Source organism: Macaca nemestrina, chromosome 7 (genome assembly GCF_043159975.1).
Source record: "Macaca nemestrina isolate mMacNem1 chromosome 7, mMacNem.hap1, whole genome shotgun sequence".
NCBI classification, from domain to species: Eukaryota; Metazoa; Chordata; class Mammalia; order Primates; family Cercopithecidae; genus Macaca; species Macaca nemestrina.
In genome coordinates, this window is record NC_092131.1 from 86,324,426 (window position 1) to 86,335,735 (window position 11,310).

The 11,310-nt window shown below is 38.6% G+C and overlaps 1 gene segment (V, D, J or C); it reads right to left on the bottom strand.

The window, feature by feature from the left end:
• Positions 1-1,443: 1,443 nt before the first annotated feature.
• On the bottom strand, positions 1,444-5,203 carry LOC139355328 (T cell receptor alpha variable 24-like). The segment is given in 2 exon segments: positions 1,444-4,626; positions 4,765-5,203. Coding segments are annotated over 2 exon segments (414 nt in total).
• Positions 5,204-11,310: the final 6,107 nt, after the last annotated feature.

An 11,310-nucleotide genomic window follows, 5' to 3' on the forward strand; every position in this document is an offset into this window, starting at 1 on the left:
AAGATAAATTTTTGAAATGCATGCCACTGGGATGCTTTTTTCCTCCTTAGGAATACTGGATTTGGATCTCAAAATGAAGACAAAGTTAACAATTTTAAGGCCATAAGAACTCCTTCCCCATTCAAGAAGAGCAAGGAGTGTGGAAGGAGCACCTGTGGGGGCTTTAGAAATCCTCTTCCCTTCATCCAGGGCGGCAGCACTGGTGCAGTTTACGTAGGAGATGTAAACCAAGACAGAGGAATCTCGCCCAGGTCAAGCTTGCCCTTTCCCAACTAGCAGCATGGCCTCTCTTGGAGCCTCTCTCTAGATCTTATGGTTGGAAGTGGAAATTTACTAAAGGAAGAGAAGGGAAGCTGGCCATGCATTGGTTCAAGGAGTAAAAGAAATCTCTGCACTTTTAGACGGAATCTCTGCATTTCCTTGCAGGAAACATTTCCATTGAATATAAACATCTGATAGCTCTCAGTGGCAAATATTTTTGTCAAAACAGTTGTAAGAGAGGATCAGATTAAAAAATATTTATAATAAGATGTTACAAGTGTTATTCTATGAAATCTCAGATAAAAAATAAAAAATGCTGCCTGAATTGGACCATAAAAGGTGAGTAGACCTGTGTGCATATTACAATGGGAAAAATATATTCTAGGAAAAGAGGACAGATTTAGGAAAGCCCTTAATATTCACATAAAGGGTTAGAATTTATATATGCATATCATGTAAAAATATATTACATATATGAGAGAAGGATGGAAGATTAAAATAGAAGGTAAACGGGATTCTGTAGATGGCCTTGTATTTTTATTTTTTTTTATTTTTTTTTGAGACGGAGTCTTGCTCTGTCACCCAGGCTGAAGTGCAGTAGCATGATCTCAGCTCACTGCAAGCTCCACTTCCTGGGTTCAAGCAATTCTCCTGCCTCAGCTTCTCGAGTAGCTGGGATTACAGAAGCACGCCACCACGCCTGGCTAATTTTTGTATTTTTAGTAGAGACAGGGTTTCACCATGTTGGACAGGCTGGTCTCGAACTCCTGACCTCAGGTGATCCGCCTGTCTCAGCCTCACAAAGTGCTGGGATTACAGATACGAGCCATCACACCTGACAAGCCTTGTATGTTTTAGTATAGAGTTTCAACTTTATAACTTCTAATGGTTCCTCATTATCCACAGGGAGGCAGGAAATGATCTTATTAGATACATTTTATAATGACTCTAGCTGCCATGTAGAAGTTAGATTCAAAGAGTTGAGACTAGAGGCAGAAAGACAATTAGGAAGCCATTGTAATCATCCAAGTGAGAGACGCTGAATGCCTGAATTAGGAAAGCAGTAAGTAATATAGAAATAAAGAAACGGATATGAGCAGTATTTGGAAGTTCAAACTGACATGACCTTGACAATTACTGGACTATCAAGGTCGTGTGTTATGTTTCATTAGGACTCTGATACGTATCTGGCATAGGAGCATGTTTACTTAGTTAGCTCTTGTGGGAGTTAGTATCCAAAGATACCCCCAAAATCCTGCTTCTGATATTCATGCCCTTGTGTAGTTCCCTTCCATGTCGAGTCTGGGCTGGCTCCATGACTCAGTTTTAATTATATTTACAGAGGCCCCTTTTCCAAGTAACGTCACATTCATGGTTCTTATGTGTGCATGAGAATGCAGTAGAAATAATATTGTGGCAGTTCTGGCCTAAACATTAAAAATGCCTGGCACCTTCCACTTTTGTGATATTGGAAGCCCTGAGCCACCAGGTAAGTTGTACCCTAGAGAGATCTTGAGGAGAAACCACATGCAGAGGCCATGTGTAATGAAAGCCCTGAGAATAGTTGGGATGAGAGATGAGCCCAGCCTTCCACATTCCCACCAAAGCTCCAGATACGGCAGTGAGCTCCAGGGGTTCTAGTCAGGCAAGCCCCCAGAGGACCCTAGCTGCAGTCAACATCACAAGGAGCAGAAGTGTCGTGAGATAGTACAATGGCACTTGCTTAAGTGAGTTGTAGACTAGTTTGTTATTCAGCAAGCCACAAAAGCTCTGGAGTGCAATGAAAAATAGTCTTTTGGAGAACTTGTGAGAAATCAACAATAAAAATGTATGCTTCCTCTGTCTGATCTCTGCTAGTCTCTAATAGCTTGACCTGAAGCATCTGCCGGTTTCACCAAACTTCTTTTCAAAAGCCATCCTTGTGCTTCTGCACTGGCACAGAAGACGTGGTGGCAATGATCAGAGGTAACAAGAGCTCTGTGCTACCACAGCACAGGAGCACGTGGCTGATTGCTCAGGTTGAGGCCCTGCAATCAACAGAGATCTGTGTCTCTCATTTAACATGATTTTTATATTTCACTCACTCTTCTCATTCCACGTGGCTAAACTAACAAAATTTACAAGAACATGCCTGTCTGTGTCTCTACAAATAATCAGAATTTAACACATTATTTTCAATTTCAGATCAGTTTTGGAATCCAAAGAGACTGAAAATTTTGGTTCATGTTTATTTGGTTACATACAGCTTTCATAAAGATAGGGATATTTTTGTAAGGACCGTGCACTACAGATTTACATTTTTCTTGATGGTGTGGGTGGGAAGATCTCTATCTCATCGTGGTTTAAGGCAGGCAGAGTTCTCAAGGAACCTGGAGTCACAGGCTGGTTTCAAGTAGCGTCATTCCACACTGAAGTGTGGTATGAATGTAATTAATTTGTATGCGTGCTTTGACATGCAGGAGACTGTGAGGCATTGTGTTGCAGGCACACACAAATGAGTCAGACGTTCATCTTCTATTTTACCCAAGCCTTTTGATTCTACCAATTTAGAGTTAGTTCAAGCCTCAAGATCATTGCTGGAGATATTAGAAATTCTTCCATTGATCTTTATGCCATTAATAATGGAGAGATGGTTTGGGAACTGGTTTCCACTACCAGCTGGAACAGTGGTCAGTCTTCTTTTGTGTAGTTCTTCTCCACCAACACTAGTGTACAATGAACCATAGCTTCTCTGCACTCAGTCCTGTGCTATACCCTTCCGATTCCATATATGTTCAAATAGTATTACAAATTTAGCCACTTCCAATCTGATAGTCAAATAGATTCATTACCACCTTGTGAATAAATTTTGAAAAACTATTTCTCTCTGTATGTATATATCTCTAAAAGGGTCCAGTCTGAAAGATTTGTATACGCTCCATCATTATTCTCAAAATGTATCAGCTTTTTTCCTAAATATGTGATAATAACAACAATGAGATTTTTAAAAAACATAAATCCAGAAAAGAGAGAGAAAGTGCAATAGCAGCATATTAGGAAACTGGACAGGAGCTGGATAAATAATTATTAATGTAGACGTTCAGAGAAAGTAGAAATTCTAGCTTTTAGATGAGGAAGCCCAGAAACAAGTTACTTCATCTTAACAACCCCCAAGAAAGCTCGGAATTATATGCCTCTAGAGTACCAATGGGACCTTAAACTGGTGGGTTGTTTGGAAACCTGCAAAAGGAGCAGAGCACCAAACACTCAGCCTGCTGAATACACCTGGAAATTACAAATGAAGAGACTTCGATAATAGAGTTCAGTGAGTCTTCCAATATCACAATCGTGGTACAACTGGGGGATACACCACGTTAATAGTGAAGGTCCTTCATCAGTGCTCCTTTATAATATTATGAGTGATATTTAAAAATGAAAATAGCCACATGTGAGAAGAAATAAAAATACAAATGTTCATGTAGGGGGAAAGTTGAACTAAAGCAAAACCAAAATCCCCAATGGACTAAAGGAGGCAGCATCACCTGTTCTGGTATTAAACATGCATATTTCCATGCCAGGTGTGTGAGGAAGGGGCATGCCGACATGCTCCTTTTGTGCTGTGATAAAATATAATAGAAGAACTCGTTTTCAGGACATAGCAACAATGAGGGGATAAATGTTACTGTTATTTACCCAGATTGTTTTAGATAGATTTGAGTAACTATTGGGTTCTTTCAGAATCATGCCAAAAGAGCAGGCAATGGGTCTGACTCCATGACATGGTTAATGTGTTGTTGGGAGCTGGGGTTAGTATTGTTTAGTAACAGCTCAGTTACCAGGTCATGTGTTACGCTTCATTAGCACTCTGACATCTGTCTGTCATAAGGAATATGTTTACTTAATTAGCTCTTGTGGTAGTTAGCTATGATCACTAGCATGCTTATTTTTCCATGTTAGCATAATCCTCTTGAAAACAAAAACTGTAATTCAACGGATTTGTCTTTTCCATCCTACTCATGGTTCTTTGTCAATGCTGGTAATAGTGCAACACCAGACACAGGTTTGCGTATGGGCTGCAGGTGCCTGAACAGCACTGTGCAAAGGCACAGAGGTATGTGGCTGAATCTTCAGGCTGGGATCCTTTGATGTACAAATAGCTGTAACCCTCCTTGGTATTAAGAGTGACACTTACTCGTCCTTTCTTCTTTTCATCCCCATTTAAAGTCATTACAAACAAGGCCTTGGGGATTTTTGCAGTTTCCCATCTGTACCAGTGCAAGGCATAAAAATTGCTGGAAGGGAAGCTGCAGGTGAAGTTGGTGCTGTCTCCCTCCTGAACATGCAGTGACTGGGGACTTTGTTCCACGTTCAGGATGCTGCTCACGCCTGTTTTATTAAGAAGAGTCAGACATAGAAATTGGTCTCTCTAAAGGGTTTGCATTTTCTTCACACATCCCCCAAATAAAACCTAGAGTGTCATCATCACCCCAGACTGAGAACGTCTCCTGTAACCCCTGGACTTACAGTCAAGATGAAGCCAGAGGATCAGTAATGGGGCTGCCAAAGGATTCTTCTCCATGTTTCCTGCTCACGTACCCTCAACAGAAGAACGTTTTGCAGTCAAAATCTGTGGAAGTATTCTGCTTCAGAAAACAGGATTCTGCATCTGGTTGCCTAGCCAATCAGAGACCAGCTCCTCTAAATGTCCTTGAAACACTCTGCCCTATTTTCAGTTTCCTGTGGTTCACAAAGAGGGGTCGAAGCAACTGCTTTCTTCAGGCCAACTTCATAAACTTTGAGGAAATCCCCCATGAGTCTGGAACACAAAGATAATTGACAACCTTTCAGAAGTGCGCTGCCTAACAGTGGACTGCTATTATTCAAATTCAGAGGGAGTTACAAGTGGGATGGCAATTTGTGGCAGGAAAAGCACTTTTCTTTGCATCTTCAAACATTGAAAAACAACTTTTGAATCCCTCTGAAATTATAAATGTGTGCACATCTAAACTACCTTTTTCTTTATGTACATTATTTAACAAGAAAGTCACACAATAGAGACATTACTGTTTCCAATTTACAAACATAAAATAACCCAAAGCTCAAGGAGATTGAATAATTCACTCAAGGAGATTGAATAATTCACTCAAGGTCAATTACCTATATCTGTCTAGCTCTAGACTTTATAATATTTGAAATCTGATATGCCACCTACATTTGTGATGCACCATGAATGTTTTACATGTTAGATATGTTCTAAAAGTAATGGAAGTCTAATTTGTGGATATTCTTTATAATGGCTAAAAAATGAGAACAACCCAAATGTCCATCAGCTGGTGAACGAATAAGCAAAATGCAGCATATTCATACAAGATATGAATGATATTTGACAACAAAAATAAATCAAGAATAAATAAAATAAATAAGCAAAAATGAAATAAATAAAATAAAACATCTAATATGTGCTAAAACACAGATGAGTCTCAAAAATACTGTTTTAAGAAAAAGAAGCCAGCCACAAAATATTACGTATTGAGTGATTCCATTTATATGAAATGTTCAGAAAAGGAACATTGTCTATAAAGATATAAGCTGGTTGCCTGGGGCCAGAGATGGGTTAGAGATTAACTATAGTATGGCGTGAGGGATCTTTCCAGAGTGTTGAAAAGTATTTACAAATAGATTATGGTAATAGTTTCATAAATCAGTTATTAATTAAAAATCATTGAACCATACATTCAAAATGGATGAATTTATGGAATGTAAACATACTCCAATAAACTTGTTTAAAAGTAAATAAGAATTGTGCTGTCTTGCTTCTGTCACAGTCCAGATATAATGTTAGTTTGATTCAATATACATGTAGTTTTTAAACAGTAATTTTTGTGCTTTGAATTTTCCTAGGAGCTCTGAGGAATTAAAAATTACAAAGCTATAGCCTCATCTAGGGGAGAGGCAAAGAAAGAAAAAAAATTACAAAGCAACATTCCCTGTTCGCTGTGAGCCCAAAATATAATTGGAGAAATAAGATACATCCAAGGGAAATTTACTAGTATAAGAGAGCATTAATTAATTTTTTCAGAATATAAATTCAACCTCTAGGTATTTTGTGTATGAAGTGCCTTTAAAACCTTTCCAGTGAACAACTGAAATAAGCAAAGGAAACAGCATGGGGTTTGTACTAATATCAGGGGACAGCACTTTCCACATACATTTAAATCATGTTCTAAAAAATTAGAACAGGATTAAAAAGCATCTCAATGGTTAACTTCTAGCTTTCCTTCCCAGGAAAGGAGATAAAGGTATGGGTAGTAAAGGAAATCCTGGAAGCCTCAATAATGACTCCCAGTTCAGAAGCATGAGGACTAGAGTTAGGGATGGCTGCTAGACAAAAAAGTCATTCTTTTTTTTTTTTTTAAATTATACTTTACGTTCTGGGGTACATGTGCAGAATGTGCAGTTTTGTTACATAGGTATACACATGCCCTGGTGACGTCAACCCGTCACCTACATTAGGTATTTCTCCTAATGTTATCCCTCCCCTAGTCCCCCACCCCCTGACAGACCCCAGAGTGCGATGTTCCCCTCCCTGTGTCCATGTGTTCTCATTGTTCAACTCCCACTTATGAGTGTGAACATGCAGTGTTTGGTTTAATGGTCTTGTGATAGTTTGCTGAGAATGATAGTGTCAAGCTTCATTCATGTCCCTGCCGAGGACATAAACTCATTCTTTTTTGTGGCTGCATAGTATTCCATGGTGTATATGTGCCACATTTTCTTAATCCAGTCTATCACTGATGGACATTTGGGTTGGCTCCAAGTCTTTGCTGTAGACAAACAAGACATTCTAATCAAGGTAGTTTCTTCTCCAGATCACAGCATTCAGATAACTTCATCTCAGGAGAGTGAAGGCATGGCCACAATCACTCAGAAAGCCTACATGCTGTGGAGCTCATTTCTGGGGAGAATACTGATCCACTGATAAATTCACCCACATGTTGGAGGAGCAGTGTCCAGACCAAGAAGGACATACGTCTAACGGCAGCGAGAATTCCTCTATCTATAATAGTAGGACAGACTCCTACAAGGTAGAGCCACACATTTGACCTGAAGTAAAGGCCAAGCCTGTTGGCAACTAAATATGGCCTTACAGGGAAAGTAAACAGTGAGATTCTCTTTCTGGAAGAGTGCATGATCCTAGTTTCCTTCCTCCCCACTTTGGCCGCAGGACAACTCAACTAATATCAATCTTTATCATTCTTAACAGCCTAATATATCAAGGGAGGATTCTAAATGCACTCACCCTGATAGTAAAGGGAAACAAGGTTATTTGCTTTCTCTGTTTTGAGCAAATAGTAGGCCTGTATATCTACCCTTATGCAAGGAGTGTGCATGTGTGCACAGAATTTTTTAAAATATAAAAATATATACATATACATAAGTCCTCATGAAAAACTTTTGCAACATAAAAGATAAGATGCACGCACTACAGAGAAAAATGCCTCAAAATTTTTTCCACCTCATCTCCCCAGTGAGTAAAGTGAGGGATTGATAGATAAAATTTTTAGTAAGATTATTTATTAATTCCCACAAAGTGTAAAAATAAACCAATGTAGATAAACCAAAGCTAGTATTCAACTATTTAGCACTTACATACTTAAATATTACATTAAGAAAGTTATGGGATAGAAATCTTGACAATTCTGGATATATAACACAAATATAAATCCAGCTTAAACTTGTATATTAATATTTGATTTGCATGGACTCTGGACATAATTTTACCTTTTGTGCATTCATTCAACAAACATATATTGACAGTGTCTCCAGTGTGCTAGGCATTGTTTCAGGCATGGAGAACATGGTAGTGAAGAGATAGAAAAGGGGCTAGAGTGCAGGGAGAAGAAATTAAATAAATGAGTTTTTACAAAATAAGATAATTCTATACAGTGATAAGCTCTATAAAGACAGTATAACACTGTAATGAGTTAGAGAGTTATTCTTGGGTTGAGAAAAGAAATCTGCTCTAAATAAGGTATGGAGGGAAGGCTCAACTCTGACACTTTGTGATGCTAGGCAGGACATTTAATCTCTCTCATATTCAATTTCCTTTTCTGTAAGTCACCAGTAGCTTTTTGTTGGTACTGGGCTAAGCATTGGCATTTGTCATTTTATTTATTTCTCAAAATAACCCTTTGTAGTAAGTACTATCGATATCCACATTGTAGGGATAAGGAAATTGAAGCATTAAAGTTATTAAGTAATTTGCTTAAGATAATTCAACCAATGAGTGGTAGGTCCAGAAATCCAATCCAAGCCTATGTAATGGTTATGCCATTACATTGTAAGTAATGCAAAAAACAGAAATTACTTTTACACCAACTGAATAATCATCTAGTTCGATAATTTCTGTACCTTAGGCACTCAACCAGATGCATTCAATACAGAAAATATTGGGGGATTGGGAGGCACCATCTGAAATTGCAGTGCAGTCTATCTACAAGATAAAATTCAGTATTTTTCCCAGGGGCATTTTGCAATTTGCATAGCATATTTTATGTACTATAATAAATATCCATGTTCTATCACATTTCTTACTGTTAGCGGGAAATCAGTCGCATTATGGTGCTGTATTGGGAGGTTGGGAGGCATATGATAACACGGAGAGAGCATGCTATACAGTGTTCCCTACAATGGCTTATTTTTATCCATCATTGACTCTTGTTCTCACTTCTTAGGACATTTCTATATTACAGTAAAGGACAGAGCAGTAGACAAACTCTCACTTCATAGAGAAAAACTTCCCACCTTGTGCAATAATGCCAACCTTTGTTGCCAAGGTATTCTATTAGCCTAAACCAGCCCATATATCATTTTTGCCACTTTGAAATCAATCACCCTCACATATTCAGGGAAAAAGATTTTTAAAATGAAATTAAAAAAAAAATCACAGCCAGTTCTGCTGAATCCTGTCTCACATGATCACTACAATGGGAAGGTTACTGACATTGGTTCAGAAATGTCAGCTCCTGTTGCAACCAGGCTTCACCATAGCTTAGCCCATGAACACTGGAGGGCAGCAGGAAGGCCACGTAAACCTCACCAAACAGTTTAGCGGGACACCAGGTGGCAGTGCTTCAGAACTTGGTGCTTTAGTTCTCAACGCGTGGAATATGCTAGAGCCTGATTCTCAAAAAAGGAAAATATAATAGAAAGATTTCGATAAAGGCTTCACAAGGTGGCGACTTTTGCGTAAAGACGTAGAGGAGTTCAGAGGTACACCATGAAGTCTGGTGGGGGTATAACATTGCAGGCATAGTGGGCAAAGGCCTTGATATGGAAGCCCGCTTGGAGTGTTTAAGGAATAGTATCTCATCTTTCCCTCTACCCTCTTGCGCTTCATAGCACACTACTGTAGAAGAGACTCACTGAGACATTCAGCACTCTTAAATGCTTAGTCGATTATTTCCTCCATCTGTTGATCCTGAGGCAATTTGTGCCTAGGTTTGGCATCTTGTCATCCTCACTGAGAAAGCCAATGCTGCTGCTTTGGGGCTGTTTGCTTCTCCATAGTCCAAACTTTGCTTTATAGGAGCCCTTTAAGATGTTACACCCTGCTTGACTTTAGTTAGAGATGCTTTTCAAAGTTAGGAAAAGTTGTGTCTCATTTCCCAAATATGAAAAACTGGAACACTAAAACCTATCTCGTAGGGTGTACGATGCTTAAATTAGGTAATGAATTTGAAATGTATAAATAGTGCCTGATGTATAGTATGGCCAATGAATATCAACTTTCTTCTTTCCTAGTAAAACCTGCTTTTCCTTCAGTGTTCCAGTCTGGAGCCTGTTACTGCTTTTTCTTCTTACGTCGAACGTGGTTCAATGATGGGAGTGTTAAAAGAAAAACTTTAGACAAATTAAATTTTACGGAGTTTAATTGAGCAAAGAACGATTAGAGATTCAGGCAGCCCCCCACCAGACCAGAACAGATTCAGAGAGACTCTGGCACTGCCACATGGTCAAAGAATATTTCTGGACAGAAAAAGTAAAGTGACTTATAGAAAAAAGAAGTAAGGTGCAGAAACAGATGGATTGGTTAAAGCTTGGCATTTGCCTTATTTGAACGTGATTTGAACAGTTGGCCACCTATGGCCAAAACTTAGGGATTTGTAGAGAGCAGACTGTAGCCTGTTTATGCATCCTGTTAGGTTACAGGGCACTGTGTATGGAGAAACCTTTGCCCTGAGCTTAAAATAAGTCAGGAGGCAGCTTTAGGCTAAACTTAATTTAACAGAAGTTTCTAGAAACCTACTTGGCCATCTCTTCCCCTGGGAGTAGTCACTATTTTTCATTATCCTCTCGTGGTCATTTCCTCCTGGCTACATTAATACAATTGAGGTGCTGAAGGGGCACAGGAGGATCACTCGGTGGGTTTCATTTTCATTTTCCTAATGAGTAATTATATTAAGTGCTTTTTATGTATGCTTATTACTATTAGATATCATATTTCTGAAATATCTCTTCAAGTTTTGGCCATTTGTATTGTTTTATCATTGCTTATTGACTTGTACAAGTTTTTTATGTATTCTGCATTTGAATCTTTTTCAGAAATATGTCAATGTAAATATAACTTTCCAATCTGTGTACTGACTTTCCACCTTTTTAACAATGATTTTTGACAAAGGGTTTAAAAATTAGACTTTTATGTTCATGGGATCTAGTTAGAGAGGTTTTTTTTGTTTGTTTTATAAGTACTTTAAAAATGCTTTTTCCTCTTTAGCTTCTGTCGATTTTGATGAGAATTCAGCAAGCATTCTTAAAGACATTTCCCAGAACATGATATATCAACTTTCTCTGGCTGCTGGCAAGTTTTGCTTTGTTTTATTCCACTTAGACATTCTGAATATGGACTTTCGTTCCACATCTGCAGTGCTTCGGGCAAAACCACAGTGGTGGACTTAGAGAATTCCTTACTCAACTTTATGGCATTCTGTATAGCATTGCTCCTGACCAAGGAGCTTGTTTTATAGAAAGTCAAGTGTACCAGTGAGTGGAAGTGCTTGCTGAAAACAA